We start from the raw sequence: 17,963 nt of genomic DNA, 5'->3' as shown, positions 1-17,963 counted from the left end.
CCCGAGATTGCGGGTCTGAACAGTCTCTTTGGACCGACGGACAGATGGACGTCCGGAACCTGCCGCGTCGCCGGCCTAGCGCGCGCAAAAACAGCCCACTCCCGGAGACCCGGGCAACCCGCTCCGAAGGCGCAGAGCGGAGCCGCGGTCGAAGGCGCAGAGAGCTGGAGCGGGGCGGGCGAGGGGCCGAGTCTGAGCCGACCCAGCCAGTCGGGGAGGGGAGGGGGCGGGAAGGCAGCGGGGAGAGGCGGGCGGCGGAGTGGGTGGAAGGGGGGCTGGACCCAAGGGGCGGAGAGGGGCGGGCCGCGGGGTGGGGTTGAGCCTGGGCGTGGGGGGGGCGGGGGCTGAAAGCGGGGGGAGGGAGGTGAGGACCGTAAAGGGGAGGGGTGACTGGAGGTCTGGGGAGGAGAAAGTGCCCCGGGCCTCCCGGGGATCCAGACGACCGACAAGAGCAGGTAGGAGGGACAGAGAGTAAGTTGGGGAGGAGCGTAGGGTGCCCGAGGCTGCCAGCGACTTAAGACAAGGTGCCTGCGGCTTGGAGGCTGAGGCAGTCCCGCAATCCCGGCTCAGCAGACATAAAACGCAGGCAGCAACGCTCCAAGAAACCGAGGCCACCTTGGCGGCGCCCCCAGCCGAGCGCCTTCCCGGGCCGAAGGTGTGGGGCAGTCCTGGAGTCTCGGAGCCCACCGCCTCCCGGGAAGAACATTTTGCTGTGCCCCCTTGTGGAGTCCAAGAGAGGGCTCGTGGAGGGAGATGAACACCTCCGAAGTGGGAAGAGGCCCCCCCACCCCACCCCCCAGCGATTAAAGTGTGGAGGGGCCAAGAGGGCAGTCGCAGAGAAAGTTAACCGTGAAAGAAGTGTCAGCCACTTGTACTAATAACTGAAAGGATAACTTAAGATTTTATATATAGATATGCACACATACCGGTGGTGCCAGTGCAGGAGAGGCAAGAGACATGAGTTCGATCCCTGGGTGGGGAAGATCTCCTGGAGGAGGGCATGGCAACCCACGCCCTTGTATGGGTTGTATTCTTGCCTGGAGAATCCCCATGGACAGAGAAGCCTGGCAGGCTCCAGTCCACGGGGTCACTTAGGGTCACACAGAATCGGAGATGCCTGAAGCAACTCAGCATGCATCCACACACATGCACACATACTATGTTTAAGGCAACATCTTTAGAATGAATGTATTTTCATGTGATCCTTTGACAACATGAATCAGTAATGCCATTCCTCTGCTCAAAACCGGACACTGATTCCTGCTTTCTCTCTGCATGAGAGCCAGAGTCCTGCCTTGTGGCCTACAGGGGAATGCATGACCTGGTCCCCTCTCCTCTCCGACCTCATCTCCTTACTCCACTTCCATTCGTGCTGCTTTCTGGTCCAGAGTCCCTGACCCCAGTCGGGCTGGTCAAGTGGGCTAGATTTGGCTGTAAGGAGGCAACCAGCCCAGTGGATTTAGATCCGTTGTTACTTAACTGACAGCAAAATCAGCATGATGTCAGCCACTGGCATCCCTAGTCCCATAGGATGACACCCAGCCAGAGGGGTGGACATGAGCAGTGGGTAGCTCCCATGATGAGCAGCCAACTCTAAAGTAGAGCCGAGCAGTTTCATTGATTTTCACAGGTGACTGTTGCTGTGTTGTTGGGTGCGGGGAAGGGGGCATGGTGGGGGATGGGGGTGGAAACTCACTCACGTGCCCAGCTGAAAGTCTGGAGAAGGAAGAGAAACAGGTGTGCTGTGAGATAAGGATAAGAAAACGCCTCCAATGGCTGCTCACCAGCCTCACCTCCCCCTGCCCCGGGAGGAATCGTGGGACAGTTTCCCAAAACCTGGGTAGAACTGGAGTCAAGCCTCACCTGCACACCTACATGGACATGTGCAGGGTTGCCAGGGTGTGTCAGCAGAGCCCTGTTCTGCGGTGTCCTTGCTGCTGCTCATATACGCCAGACTCTCTTCCATCCCAGGGTTTTGCACCAACTGTTTCCTCTGCTTGGAATGCTCTTCGGTAGACTCACACACTCTTGGTTAATTCTCCTCCTTCAAGTCTTTGCTATGCCTCACATTCTTGATGAGGCTTCTGTTGTTGTTCAGTCGCTAAGCCATGTCCAACTCTTTGCAACCTCATGGACTGCAGACTTCCCTGTCCTTCACTGTCTCACGTGGTTTGCTCAAACTTAGGTCCACTGAGTTGGTGATGCCATCCAACCATCTCATCCTCTGCTACCCTCTTTTCCTCTTGCCTTCAGTCTTCCTTAGCATCAGGGTCTTTTTCCAATGAGTTGGCTCTTCACATCAGGTGGTCAAGCTATTACAGCTTCAGCTTCAGCATCCATCATTCCAATGAATATTCAGGGTTGATTTCCTTTAGGATGGACGGGTTTCATCTCCTTACAGTCCAAGGGACTCTCAAGAGTCTTCTCCAGCACCACAATTTGAAAACATCAGTTCTTTGGCGCTCAGCCTTCTTTATGGTCCAACTCTCACATTTATACATGACTCCTGGAAAAACCATAGCTCTGACTATATTGACCTTTGTTGGCCGAGTGATGACTCTGCTTATTAATACACTGTTGATGAGTAGGCTTACCTAGTATAAAACTGTCTAGTTATCTATTCCTGTGTGATATACCACCCCAGACACAGCATGGGTAAACCACAGCTGCTGTGTTCTAACAGATTGTGTGGGTCGGAGATTTAGACAGGGCACAAAAAAGATGGGGTGTCTTACCTCTTCCATCTCTGCTGAAATATTGGGTTCAATGACTGTGGACTAGAAGCGTCTGGAACAGGGATCAGCAAACTATAGCTGATGGGCCTCTTGCCTGTGTTTGCAGATCAGGATTATTGGAACACAGCCAGGCAGTGTGTGTTGTTCACGGCTGCTCCCGTGCTGTCACAGCAGAGTCAGAGAGCTGTGACAGAGGTCAGAGGCCGCAAGGCCACGTGATCTGGCCCTTTACAGAAGTTGGTCAATCCCTGATCCTCACATAGCAGGTACTTAAACTGCTATGACTCTAAGGTCCAGGGCTGCAGACCAGACCACCTAAATGAGGCTTCCCCAAGATGACTTGGTGTAGAATTTCCTACAAGGAAATTCTAGGCTCCAAGAGTGACCATTCCTTCCAGTGACCACGATGGAAGCTGCATGGCCTTTCAAAACCTAGCCTCAGAGGTCACCTGACTCCACTAAGCCAGACTGTCTTGGTGGATGGTGGATACAGTCACAACCCCACCCTCCTGGGAAAGAGCCATAACCCCCACCTCTTGATGATGGAAGTGTCAGAGGAGTTAGAGCATTGTTTTAAAACTTCCACAGACATCAACACTAGCTAAAATGTAGGTTACTGACTATCGTATTTTTTTTTCTAATTTTTTTGCTGTGCCACGTGGCATGCAGGATCTTAGTTCCCCAAGCAGACTGAGCTCATGCCCCCTGCAGTTGGAGCTGCTGCTGCTAAGTCATGTCAGTCGTGTCTGACTCTGTGTGACCCCATAGACGGCAGCCCACCAGGCTCCGGCATCCCTGGGATTCTCCAGGCAAGAACACTGGAGTAGGTTGCCATTTCCTTCTCCAATGCATGAAAGCGAAAAGTGAAAGTGAAGTCGTTCAGTCATGTCTGACCCTTCGCGACCCCATGGACTGCAGCCCACCAGGCTCCTCCATCCATGGAATTTTCCAGGCAAGAGCACTGGAGTGGGGTGCCATCGCCTTCCCCGTGGCAGTGGGGGCACTGTGTCTTCACCACTGGGCCACCAGGGAAGCTCCGATTCTACCGTTTTAATTTTATACTTGCCATGCCTCTGAATGTTATTGAATGTTAATGTCCTAATTATAAAGATATGTGATGGGAAATGTTAGTTTTTTAAAAAATAGATCCCATGTTATACAACTATTTTCATCCTTATAGAATGTAGCCCAAAAGGCTACATTTGTGCAACTTTAGCAGGATGACACCAACCTGGAACTCATACTCCAGTGTCCACACTCTCTCCTATATCTGATGGGACTCTGCACATTACAAGGTGGAGCCCCTACTTTTATTATGTAAGAAAAAGAGAGCATCAATGGCCCATAGCAGTGTTCATCCAGGGGCTGGGGAAGACAGCCCCCGTTGAGTCAAGTGTAGAAGGGCTGTGTCTTAAATCAAGCGGCACTGTGAAGACAGTCTAGTCATCAAGCATGTTCAGGATATCAGCGACACGGTACAGGACTAACAGCTGAGGTCCTCAGGGGAACAGGCCAAACTGCACATGAAGGATGTAAAGAGTCAGTCATCAACGGCCCTAATCTATTTTTTTGTTTATTACTGTGTTAATTTTTGCTGTAAAGTGACTCAATTATGCACATGTATATTCTCTTTCACATTCTTTTCCATTATAGTTTATCACAGGATATTGAATATAGTTCAATATGGGCTATACAGTAGGACTCTGTTGTTTATATCTCCTATATACAATAGTTTGTATCTATTAACCCCAAACTCCCAATCCTTCCCTTCCCCCACACTAACCCCTCCTTGGCAGCTCTAAGTCCGTTCTGTGAGTTTGTTTCTGTTCATAGGTATGTTCGCTTGTGTCATATTTTAGATTCTACCTGTAAGTGAAATCATATGGTATTTGTCTTTCTCTTTCCAACTCACTGCATGTAGTGTGGTCATCTCTAGGCCCATCCATGTTCCTCAGATGGCATTGTTTCATTCTTTTAAAGAACTGAGTCATGTTCCAGTGTATATATGTACCACAGCTTCTCTATCCATTCATCTGTCGGTGAACATTTAGGTTTTCTGTGTCTTGGCTGTTGTGAACAGTGCTTCAATGAACACAGGAGTGCATATATAATTTTGAATTACCTTTTGTCTGGGTCTATGCCCAGGAGTGGACTTGCTGGATCAGTGGCCCTACTCTAAAGCCACACCCTCCCTCTGGCCGGCCCACCTACACAGACACCTCCCTCAACCCCTCAGCCTTGTCCCCAAATGGGGCCTGTAGTTGACTTTCCACTCCTGCCTCCAGTCTGCTACATGGACCCCCAGTTCAAGCTAGTCTCCTGCCACTCACTTTAACACAGCAGAGACCGCCCAGTACCGAGGGATCTGGCTCGCTGGAACCATACTCTGTGAATGATGATGTGCCGAGAAACAGTCTCAAACTAGTTTCGGTGCCAGAGAGCCATTCATTCACTCATGATTTCACAAAAATCTACTGAGCTTGTGCCACATCAAGGTATAAGACCAGCACCTCGAGTGTGTCGCTGAGCTAATGCACATTCCCTCCATCAGGAAGCCCCAGTCTCATTGACCCAAATGCCAGTCAAGGACCACGTTGGTTCTCACTTGCCCAGCGGCCAGTCCATGGTCCTCTCATCACAGCACCCTGGCTTTTCTTTGCTGAACCTGCCTTCTGCACTCGCATCCCTCCTACCCCTGAGCCTAGAGGTGGGGTTCTCCTTGATGCCTGAAGACCATTCTCTGCCCTTCTTTCCAGAGTCTCAGGATTTGAGTCTCATATCATCAGACCTGGCTGCTGAGGTCACTACAGACCCCTGGCTCTCTCCTCTTGTTCCTTGAAGATTTCAGTATTTGCATCATTGGCGCTGCCTTCATGCCAGCCCTGCCATAATTCTTGGTGGTTTCAGTACATTTAATACATAAATGACATTGCAGCATGACAGAGGCTAAGCCCCTTGACTTCTTCTCCCCCATGTCATGTGTTGAGCAACATGTTGGAAATACATATAAGGGCCAAGTTGTTGAAGTTTGCCGGGGAACTGACATGGTGCCTGTGAGAAGGTCCACTCAGAACACCCCACATCTTAGGGGAAGCACAGTCTCGGATAGTTTCTTGGGCAATGTAGATGGTGCATGGAAGATCCTCCAGTCAGTGTACTGAGCAGCATGCTGGGGCACGGGTGTAAAGTTCTTGGGGGGCCATGCTTCAGGTGAAGCAATCCATTTGGAATACTGCATTGAACATAAGTGCACTGGTATAACTAAGTGGCAGTTAAACAGGAATCCAGTTGCTAAAAAGATTCACCAGCTCCAGCTCCTACAGTTTGTTACAGAGACAGGACATCATACCACAACAGCAGTAAATTAACATGCATCACGGTTAATGGTTGTTTTACCGTAAGGATTCCAGAGAGGCCAGGCACAGAATCCTTTGTCCACCCTTTCTGGAAGACGTGTGGCCAGATGCACTCTGTCTCTTGGATCAGGAACCACTGGGAACACCTCGGAACCAGGGAGCCCCAAAGAGAAGTTCAGCTGAGGATTTTTCCGTACCCCAGGTCGCCTAGGCATACTCCCAAGGCATAACTGGCTTCAACAGCAGCGCCCTCTAGGGGTCACACCGATGGATGGACATGTTCGCTCAGTCGTGTCCGACTCTGCCACCCCACGGACTATATAGCCTGCCAGGCTCCTCCACCCACGAGATTTTCCAGGCAAGAATACTGGGGTGGGTTGCCATTTCCTTCTCCAGGGGATCTTCCAACCCAGGGATTGAACCCAGGTCTCCCGCACTGCAGGCAGACTCTACCATCCTAGCCACCAGGGAAGCCCTGGGGTCTCACTGAGACCATGTGCAAATCCTGTTACGCATTGTTTATTGTTTTGTTATTTAAATTTTTTTAAAAATTGTAGTTGATATACAATGTTGTGTTAGTTTCAAATGTACTGCACAGTGATTCAGTTATACACAAACCACGCACATGTATTCTTTTTCAGATTCTTTTCCGTTACAGGTCATTAGAAGATATTGGATATAGTTCCTCGTGTTGGATAGTAGGTCCTTGTATCTCACTGTTTTCAATAAACAGCACTGACAAGCTCGTACAAATCTCCCTGGACCTCTTCGATCCCACAAATCAACATTACTAGTCAGTAGGCTTCATGCCCTGACCAGGAGCCAGGGCCATGAAGAAACTTTAGCAGAATAGCTCAGGTTAATTCCGGCACAAGGAAAAGTTACCATTCAGTGTTGTGAACACAATGGTGGAATAAAAGTGTTTCCTCTCGTGGTTTCGGGAGCTCTTTGCCATGAAAACTCACTCCATAGGCAAAACAACAACAACAACAAAAACAGCAATGAGCCACCCATACTGGAAGTAAAATGGTCAGACTCAGAAAAGGGATGGTGCTGTTTAAAGATGTCCCTCTAGAGACTCCGCGGGCAGTCCAGTGGTTAAGACTTTCACTGTTGGGGGGCACGGGTTCATCCCTGGTCAGGGAACTAAGATCCTGCATGCTATGTGGTGCGGCAAACAAACAAACAGAAATCCTTCAAAGAACTAAATTTTTTTTTTTTTTTAAGGCACCGTTCCTTAAATTAAATGGAAAGTCCTGTGTTTTAGGAAACTCTAGTCCTGAGAAAACATCATAGGCTGAGGCCATGGAGAGGAATCTTGAGGAGAATTTACAAGCAGACCAGGGAACACTCAGGGGGAAGAGCTGGGTGAATCCTTTCAGTGACTGTATTCATAGACTGGACAATAAGCAGCATAGGACACTCTTTGTGGACTGTGTTCCCTAAAAACTAGAGCTGGAGGCAAATTTGATGACTGCTGATGCTTTAACCCAGGAGAGAGAGAATAAAGGCAAGGGAAAATGGAGCAGGGACGGATAAGAAGCCCTGCATTGGCCACTGCCAAAAACTCAGCTGACTGCTTGGCAGGCGTGCCTGCTTGGCCACAGGACGTCTCCTGGCAGGCTGTGCAGAGAGGCCATGCTGTAGAATAGGCTGGCAGAGGGAAAAGGAGGGCGTCCACTTCTGTGGTTCCCACCTGCCTTCTTTCTGCTGATCAAGATTTGCTCTCTGGTGGCTCAGACGGTGAAGAATCTGCCTGCTGTGCAGGAGACCTGGGTTCCATCCCTGGGTGGGGAAGATCCCCTGGAGAAGGGAATGGCTACCCGCTCCAGTGTTCTTGCCTGGGAAATCCCAAGGACAGAGGAGTGTGGCGGAATACAGCTTATGGGGCTGCAAAGACTTGGACATGACTGAGTGACCAGCGGTGACACGCTAAATTTGCTCTCTACACTTTCGGGTTTATGTCTTTAGCCCCTTCAGAAGACAACTCACACACCTTGTGAGGAGGCACTTCCTCCAAGTCTGGCAGGCAGGAGAATCCAGTGCCCCAGGGAGTGTGACTTTGGCCTGATGACACAGTGAAGCCAGGGTAGAAGGCCTTGTGACTGGTGGCGGGGACCACAGGGCTGGTGGAAATAGGGCTCATGTAGAATCAGGCCATGGTGGTGGTTGAGGTGAGACAATAGGAGATGGTGGCACTCAGAGACTTCCTGTTGGAGTAAAGCCTTCTGAAAAAAGGCATTTGAACTAAACTCTAAAGGTCGACATTTCAAATAAAGAGATGAGAATGAACCAATATACCAAGGCCCCAAGGTTGAGGTGTGTCTGGAAACTAAGTAGAGAATTTTAGTGAAGACACAGAAGTTTCAGGCAACTTTATATTTCTGCATAAAGTATTTGAACTTTACTTCTCAGGCCTATTGGGGCTTCCCTGGTGGCTCAGAGGTTAAAGCCTCTGCCTGCAATGCGGGAGACCTGGGTTCAATCCCTGGGTCAGGAAGATCCCCTGGAGAAGGAAATGGCAACCCACTCTAGTATTCTTGCCATGGACAGAGGAGCCTGGTGGGCTACAGTCCACGGAGTCGCAAAGAGTTAGACACGACAGAGCGAGTGACTTAACTTCTTAGGCCTATTAGTCCTTTAAACCTAGCAACGCCACACAGTGAGATTACAGCTCAAAAAAGTTGTTGTTTTCACAAGCCTGATATTCTACAGTTGATTCCACAGACGGGGAGGAAGGGGTGAAGCAGAAGTTTTTAACTTGGGCCTACGAATCGCTTGGTGAAGTTCTGTGGAGCTCAGATATTAGGAGCAATGTTTTCATTGAGGACCTCTGGAGAAGGGGATAACCGAGGAGGAAATGGTTGGATGGCATCACCGACTCAATGGACACGAGTTTGAGCAAGCTCCAGGAGATGGTGACGGATCGGGAAGCGCGGCCTGCTGCAGTCTGTGGGGTCGCAAAGAGTTGGATAGACTGAATGCTTGAACAACCATCAGTTCAGTCGCTCAGTCGTGTCCGACTCTTTGAGACCCCATAAATTGCAGAACAACCATAATTTTCATCAACTTTTCAAAGGGTCCAGACGTCGGAAAGGTTAAAGTGCACTGGTAGAGGGAAAAATCAGTAGATTCCCCACCCTTCCTCAAGCCTGGAGGCATATACCTCCCATTCGGGGGTCAGGAGAAGAGAGGGAAACTGGCCAGAAAATGTTATTCACAGTTAGGAGGCAGGTCAGGTTCATACTGACACGACGTGGCGACCTGGACACCAGGAAGGTCCTATTCCAGCACAGACCCCAGCAGAGGTAGTCTTGCTTTGGGTCACGGCGGCTACGCTACAGAAGGTGCCCTTGCTTACTCCTTCAGTCGCGTCCGACTCTTTGCGACCCCATGGATTGCAGCCTGCCAGAGTCCTCTGTCCATAGATTTTCCAGGCAAGAACACTGGGGTGGGTTGCCATTTCCTTCTCCAGGGATCTTCCCGAGCCAGGGATCGCACCCGTATCTCCTGTGTTTCCTGCATTCTAGGCGGATTCTTCGGCCACAGAGCCTTCGGGAAAAGAAGCTCCAAGAACCCAGCAACTTCAGCCCAAAGCATCCTTCCCGCAACTGCGCAGGCGCTTCAGCCGCGGGCTCGCCGCGCTCCGGCCGAAGCCCCACCCCGGCGCCAGGCACGACGGGAAAGCCAAGATGGACGCGACCGTTTGAACGTCTGGGGTGAGAGGTTCTCCCGCACGCCTTCCTGTTGTTAGCAGTCGTGTCCTCAGCTGCTGCCCAGCCTTCCTCCGGAACAGGGGAGGGAGAGGGAATGAGAAGCTGCAGGGGCCGAGGAGTCACCGTGACCATCCCCGCCGCTACTCTCGGGCCCTGTCGGTCCCCTCGCCTCCGGGGAGCAGCCGGGGCTCGCCGCGCCTGACGCGTCCCGAGTCACACAGGTGTGGTCCCGGGTCCGCCGCGCCTGGGGGCTCGTCGCGTGTCCCGCAGTCCTGACACTCGCCCCCAGGCCTACCCGCTCGCTGATCGGGAGGGCTGGGAGCCCGGGACGGGCCCGGAGCGCGCGCTGGAGCCATGGGCACCCCAGTTTGCGGGCTGGGCTTTCCGGGGAGCATCTCCCTGTTACGCTCCGCGCCGGCTTCCTTCCTGAGCTCAGCGCGAAAGGGGTCTCAGCTTCCATGGGGGTCTCAACTTCCATGTCGGCCCCTTGCCCCTCTTAAACGAAGTTCTGAGGCTCAAGCTCTTAGCCTGATGGATTCTCCTGACTCTAGAGGGGCCGGGCAAGCTCTCCTTTTTTGCAGAGGCTCAAGTTGCCTTGTGTGAGCACTTGGATTTAGTCGAATTTACTCTTGAAGCAACTTTGTGGTTACTTCTGGCAGGGTAGTTTTTGTTGCTATTAAGCAAGGCTGATATCTTGATTTATAGCGTATCAGTTTAATACAGTACTTTCATCTGTAGCTCTTTATGTTGCCCCCTGATAAGTAAAAACACGTAAAAAATTGAGGAGATTGCAAAAGTATTAAATATGTTCTCGTAAATAGTACAAAAATATAGTACTGTGAAAATAACTCTATAATTAATAGTTTTGTAATTTTCTAAGTTTTAATAGAATAACGTTCCAAAATTGCACAACTGAAGTAGGATAAACTCTCCAGTCAGTTCTTTACTGTTTGTTATTCTGTTGATAGGAAGACCAAATGAATTTTGTTGTTTTCTTGTAAGTTTTATAAGGTACTATTTCAGTTATATCCCAAGTTCAAGTCTTCTCAGTTCTGAATTTTAGCGGAGAAAGGTAAGTGTTTTGATTATGATGTACAGTTGTGTCAGGAATAGCATTTAGCTCACAGCAAAATAACTTTGACCCTGGAAGAGCTGCATAAAAATTACAGGGGCTTTGAGATAGTGCAGGGAAAAAAACCCTATTGATGCCAAAAAGACCTCAGATGGGATGAGAGATAAGTCAAATATAGTTAAACTTTTAATTGTGAGTGCTGTTCCAAACACTGTTTATGGTACTATGGTTAAATGTTGGTTTTGACATATGTGTTTGAGGATTTCAGCTTAGACATGCCACAAAATCCGTTTTTAGGATAGGTATTGACTTGGAGAGATAACTACCTTATCTACTGAGATATCATACAGTGAATCTTACTGGCTGTCCCTTACTGTATGTAGAAATGTTTTGGAAGTAAAGGAGCATGTTTCCACCCACAGCTCATCCACATGTTTATGGTGATGAGCTGTACTCTAAATAGATTGTATTAATTAAAAACTAAGACTCGTAAATTTGGTACAAGTATGGCTGTCCCATGGCCAGAGTTCTTCATGCCTTGGTTTCCTTTGTTTGGCCCTCAAATTGGAATTGATTGTAGTTATATGTTCTGGTCGCCTGGGGTGTCATAACTATTGGTGACATTTGACAGTTTAGTAGGTCTTTTGTGGATTGATCAGGCTTCCCTGGTGGCTCACACTGTAAAGAATCCACCTGCAGTACAAGAGACCTGGGTTCAGTCCCTGGGTTGAGAAGATCCCCTGGAGAAGGGAATGGCTACCTACTGCAGTATTTTGGCTTGGAGAATTCCATGGACTTTACAGTCCGTGGGTCACAAAGAGTCGAACCCGACTGAGTGACTTTCACTTTCACTTGTGGATTGGTCAGCTGAAAGGAGTAGTTCAACTTACGATCAATTAGAAGTAATATGAGGTTTTGGGTTTTTGGTTTGTTTCATTCCAACATGCCAGTGATCCTTGAAGTGTGTTTTTCAAATTAGGTTTCAGCAGAATGAACAGAAATGACCTTTAATGTTAAGAATGTTATAGTGTTGTGTTATAGTCATGGGACTATAAAGTGCAACTTGTCTGAATGCTTCATGTGTGAAATGTGGAAAAGCTAGTGTGTAGTATGAAACACGGGAAAGGTGTTGTGGGACATAGTGCTCACTTCAGCCTGGTGGTGGCCTTCAGCGCTAACCTTCTGTGGGCCCAACTAAAATGTGCCAATGACTGATCACCTGAGAGGCAGGTCTGGAACGACCTGTACACTTACAGTAGGACTATTTGACACTCATCTAAGGATTAATCGCTCTTCTGTAAACTTTTATGACATTTTATTCTGGTTTGGACTCCAGAAGCTGACTACAATGTGTTTGAATTCATACAGAAATAATGTTGATATTTGGAACCCATGTCGAACTTCTATGAAGAAAGGGCAACAATGATTGCAGCCGGGGATTTGCAGGAATTTGTTCCTTTTGGCCGAGACCACTGCAAGCATCACCCTAATGCTCTGAACCTCCAGCTTCGCCAGCTTCAGCCGGCCTCCGAGTTATGGTCTTCTGACGGTGCTGCTGGCCTAGTGGGATCCCTTCAGGAGGTCACCATCCATGAGAAACAGAAGGTTCCATTAAGTTTCTTTCCCATAATATTTTTGAAACATAGAATGTTGCGATCTACTTGTAATTTAAGACTACCTGCCACTGAGTATAATGGTATTTCTAGGGTAGTGGTTAAGATTTGGTAATTTCAGTCAAGACTAAAATAATGACTTCATTGTATTATGGTGCCATAACCATTTATTTAGACATGTAACTCATGGTTTTATAGTAAGTATTATGATTGTGGTCCATTCTAAACCTCTTTCTTTTCACTTAGTATGTGGGGACCAGATATCATGTTGTTTGATTAGATGGTAGAGTTAGAAATGGTCCTTGCTGCAGAAAAAGCTTACAAGTTTGCCCTAGTTCTTAAATAGGGGAATGAGATGTTAGCGTGTCAGAAAATCAGTCTTCCCACCTTATTCCACTTGGGATACCACAATCTCAGGGAGAGGGAAGTCTTTGTAGTTAGCGATCTAAACCTTTCTTTCTCCCAGTTAATTTTAATGCCCAGGGACAGAAGTTGAATGTAGCTGTGAAGCGGGGAGATCTGCCCTGTGGATGAACTCCCCCAGTGATTCCCACGCGCACCTCACTGCCCGTCTCCGTCACTTCTCCCTATACTTAATATACCTTTTTAGCATGCTGGTTTCATTTTGGGATCTGCAGACATGTTTATGTTTTGGACACATGATACGATAGTATAACATGAAACATCCTGTGAGATACATAGTGCACAAACCCAGGCAGCCCACTTTGTTAATCAATGGTGCTGAGTTTCTAAAAGTTGGGCTTGGATTGTGTCTTACTCCACAGGCAAAGAGACAGTAGGAGACTTGTATCTGGATAGTTATTTGATTTAATTAGTAAATCTTGCCCCTATTGAAAAAGTGCTTAAACATGTCTTGCATGTATTGACTTTTAAGGAGAGCTGGCAGTTAAGGAAAGGTGTCAGTGAAATTGGAGAAGAAGTGGATTACGATGAGGAGCTCTACATGGCTGGAAACATGGTTATCTGGAGCAAAGGAAGTAAAAGCCAGGCACTGGCTGTTTATAAAGCGTTTACAGTTGACAGTCCTGTTCAACAGGTGAGTTGATTTGAATTTTAGCATTTGATTATTTATCACTTAAAAACAATGTTTGTTCTAAAATTTAACAGAAATAATAAAAACAGTACAGTGATCCCAGCAGCTGGGTGTACATTTTAAAAGTTTCATTTGTTTTCTATATCATCACTTCTTTTTACACTACCCTTTGTCAGTCAGTTTTTTCCACTATCCTTTTTCGTGTGCTCCAGTCCATGGGGTCGCAAAGAGTCAGACACGACTGAGCGACTGAACTTGTCAGCTTAATGAGTCTTTAAACACTGTTCTTGAGTGATAAGATTCATTATTCTCCAAAAATTTCTAAGACATTGAGGGTACAAAGAATACTTTAACACACAATGATTATAATTGATTGCAGGTATTCAATAATATGTACTTCCTAGTGATAATCAGAGAGAGAAAAACCTACTTGCTCTCATTGCAGTTAGATATTACCCCTATGTCTGTTCTGATAATTGGTAATTAAAGAGAAGGAATTAGGTGTTTGCCCTTCCTTTTTAGGAAGACATGCAGTTTATCTCCCTTATTTGTGAAAGAGTGCCAGCTAATAAAAATGGAAGGATAGAGTTAAAAAAAAATCATCATTTTGTAACCTCCAGTGTAGTGATTGATTCAGAAAAGGATTATTAATGAATAGTAACACTCTTGGGTGAAAAGACATTACCGTGCACCAGGGTATCACTCTGGATTACTTGCTAATATAAAGAAGCAGATGTATCTCTATTTTAGAGATATCTGTTGGTCTCCATTTCCACCAGGTGATTCTTTGCCATCATTAATAGTGGGACAAAGGCGTACTATACTCCAGCTACAATGCAGTATATGTTGTCATCCTCTCAGTTTTCTTCCCCAGATTATATAATGTGAGCATCTAGTTCAACCTTCCAGTTATAGAAAGTATGGGGACTAGAGGGTAAATTTTTAAAGTATCGTGAGATGAGGCATGGGTTGGAGGTACAGATGAATCAAAAATGGCCAGAGGTTAATAATTATTGGCTAATGAGTATTCATTATGTTATTCTGTTTACTTTGTATTTGAAATTTTCCATAATTAAAAATGGAAAAAAAAATACTACATGAAAACAATTGTATGAATTCAGAATATGGAACAGTCTACATTCTGGCCTCTTTAAAAAGTTAGTCAAGGAGCAGGAAAGAAAGATGGGGGCTGTTCTAGGTTAGAAGAGACTAAAAGGACATCACCAAATGCAGTATTTTTTGAAAGTCCCTAAATGAACTTTGATTCTTGGTCTGAGAACCAGCTGGGGCCGGAGCACTAGGGCGACCGTGAGGGACGGGCTGTGGGGGGCGGTGGGAGGGGTCAGGATGGGGGCACAGCCACACCCGTGGCGGACCCGTGCCAGTGTATGGCAGACCTGCTACAGTGTTAAGAAGTATGGGATGGGGAGGGTGGTGGGAGGGGTCAGGATGGGGGCACAGCCACACCCGTGGCGGACCCGTGCCGGTGTATGGCAGACCCGCTACAGTGTTAAGAAGTATGGGATGGGGAGGGTGGTGGGAGGGGTCAGGATGGGGGCACAGCCACACCTGTGGCGGACCCGTGCCAGTGTATGGCAGACCCGCTACAGTGTTAAGTAATTAGCCTCCAATTAAAAGAAATACATTTATATTAAAAAAAATACGTTCTTGAGAAAATCTGAAATATCAGGTGCTAGTGGAAAGTTGCATTTTTTTCCTCAAGTGGTATGACGGTTTATAGGTTAAGCCTGTAGGTTTAATAGGAATACGTCTTCAGTTTTAGGAAATAGACGATGAGGTGGAAATACATGAGGACAGGTTTAGGGGTGAAGTGATGATGTGTGCAGTTTTCAAACAGCACCTCCCCGCTCCCCACATCCTCATGTATAGGAGTGCACACATGAACAGACACGCAAAAGGTTAGTAATAACCGTCAGATTTAGGTGAGACAGATGTTCACTGTACCGTTTCAGCTTTTCTTGTTGAAAGATTTCAGGATCAAGTTGGGGGCAAAATGAAAGCATTTTTGATGGTTGAATTAATTGTTAGCCTATTGACAGAAGGTTTTAGAGTCTTTTTATTCATGTGAAGTTCCTCATTTGTAAACACTGAAATCATATCACTTACCACTGCTTTTTTTCCCCGTTAACTATTTTATGATGAGTATTGTACTCTTATAACAGTTTATTAGGAAGGATAAAGTGAATTATTCCCAAATTTTAAATGATGTGTGAAAGCATTTCTGTATAGGAGTGTTGAAGCCAGTGATCTCTCACATCCATACATGACTTATCTACCATACATGTTTATCTGCCCTAATTAAAAGGCAGCAGTTAAAAAAACAGTATCCAATTGTGTTCTACTTACAAGAAAGGCGCTTTATATATCAAGACACAGTTCAGTCACTCAGTCGTGTCCGACTCTTTGCGACCCCATGAATCACAGCACGCCAGGCCTCCCTGCCCATCACCAACTCCCGGAGTTCACCCAAACTCATGTCCATCGAGTCGGTGTTGCCATCCAACCATCTCATCCTCTGTCGTCCCCTTCTCCTCCTGCCCTCAATCCCTCCCAGCATCAGGGTCTTTTCCAATGAGTCAGTTCTTCGCATCAGGTGGCCAAAGTACTGGAGTTCAGCTTCAGCATCATTCCTTCCAATGAACACCCAGGACTGATCTCCCTTAGGATGGACTGGTTGAATCTCCTTGCAGTCCAAGGGACTCTGAAGAGTCTTTTCCAACACCACAGTTCAAAAGCATCAATTCTTTGGCCCTCAGCTTTCTTCACAGTCCAACTCTCACATCCATACATGACCACTGGAAAAACTATAGCCTTGACGAGATGGGCCTTAGTGGGCAAAGTAATGTCTCTGCTTTTGAATATGCTATCTAGGTTGGTCATAACTTTTCTTCCAAGGAGTAAGCGTCTTTTAATTTCATGGCTGCAATCACCATCTGCAGTGATTTTGGAGCCCCCCAAAATAAAGTCTGACACTGTTTCCACTGTTTCCCCGTCTATTTCCCATGAAGTGATGGGACCAGATGCCATGATCTTCATTTTCTGAATGTTGAGCCTTAAGTCAACTTTTTCACTCTCCTCTTTCACTTTCATCAAGAGGCTCTTATAGTTCTTCACTTTCTGCCATAAGGGTGCTGTCATCTGCATATCTGAGGTTATTGATATTTCTCCCAGCAGTCTTGATTCCAGCTTGTGTTTCTTCCAGTCCAGCGTTCTTTAGATAATTTCAGTGTGATTGTCAAGCATGCCAGTTAAAGGTTAATGGTTTTTAAAAGTTTTCCTGGTATATACGTACACACACATGCATATTTTTAAAATGAACGTTTAAGGAGGTATTTCTAGGTGTGTCAGAGAGTGATAAGATCATTAGGTCAGTCTGGAGATTATGAAACAGCTTGGCAGTTTTCAGCTTTTACAATAATCTTTAGCTTTGTATAGGATACAGGGTTTACTATAGGTTGAATCTCTATTTGCATTCACTTCTGCTTCAAAGCTTCTATCTAGTAGGTTTGTTGATTTTTGTCTTCCCTTTTCTCTTTGTAAAACTTACTAGCAGACATAGTTTATCTGAAAATAGTTATCATTAGTCTAATTTTATCTAATTTTTCCTTATTCCCATATGTATGTGTTGAGCTAATAAGGTGGGACAGTTATGTATGTGACACTTTTAGATATTATTAATTCATGAGTTATTATTTAGATACCATTTTCTTAAGTAAGCATTTTGTTTTGATTTTAGGCATTGTGGTGTGACTTCATTATATCACAGGATAAGTCTGATAAGGACTACAGTAAGTTTCTTTTTGAAATTTTATTTGATCTTATGATTCCAAATGTTTATCTTATTTTTTTTTCAGTCAAAATAAGTAGCCACTAATAATAGTGGCTTAACTTGAGCATTTTTATGTTGTTCATTAAAGAATTTGTGCTGTTGGAAATTGTAGCTTGTATTTGGGAATCTTTATTGAAAAAAAATGCATGTTATCTTGTACTCCCTTTTCAGGTAGTGATGAAGTGGAAAAATGCATATGTATCTTGCAAAGCTCATGTATCAACGTGCATAGCATAGAAGGAAAGGATTACATAGCTTCTTTACCTTTTCAGGTAAGTCTGTTTCAGTCTTTTTGTGTTCTATTGGAGATTATTCTTGAATTAATTGATTTCAGAAGTACTACTACTCTCACGTCATATAATCACAAATGTTATTTTTACTGAAATAAAACAGCTAAATTTTAGCAGCTGTAATTGCTTGCCATTTCCATCCTTTGCCTAAAGAGTAAATGACCTAGTGACGTGAATTGTGAAATCTTTTTTGGGAATTTCTTTTGTTTTCAGTTTAAGTGACATATGTAAGAAATCACTTTGGTTATACTCAACCGCTTGAGCAGTATTAGATTTT

The 17,963-nt window shown here is 46.2% G+C and overlaps 1 protein-coding gene across 1 annotated transcript in view; it reads left to right on the top strand.

Moving 5' to 3' along the window:
• The first annotated feature begins 12,271 nt into the window (after positions 1–12,271).
• Positions 12,272–17,963, top strand: part of ANAPC1 (anaphase promoting complex subunit 1) — a 91,937-nt gene continuing 86,245 nt past the window's right edge. Inside the window, exons 1-4 of the mRNA XM_068965177.1 lie at positions 12,272–12,484; positions 13,388–13,549; positions 17,304–17,355; positions 17,568–17,668. Of these exons, the coding sequence (XP_068821278.1) occupies positions 12,272–12,484; positions 13,388–13,549; positions 17,304–17,355; positions 17,568–17,668 (528 nt within the window). The remainder of the gene's footprint in view (positions 12,485–13,387; positions 13,550–17,303; positions 17,356–17,567; positions 17,669–17,963) is intronic.

Source organism: Capricornis sumatraensis, chromosome 1, assembly GCF_032405125.1.
Source record: "Capricornis sumatraensis isolate serow.1 chromosome 1, serow.2, whole genome shotgun sequence".
Taxonomy (NCBI): Eukaryota; Metazoa; Chordata; class Mammalia; order Artiodactyla; family Bovidae; genus Capricornis; species Capricornis sumatraensis.
Note: the sequence above shows the minus strand (reverse complement) of the source record. Positions and strands in the feature narration are given on the sequence as shown.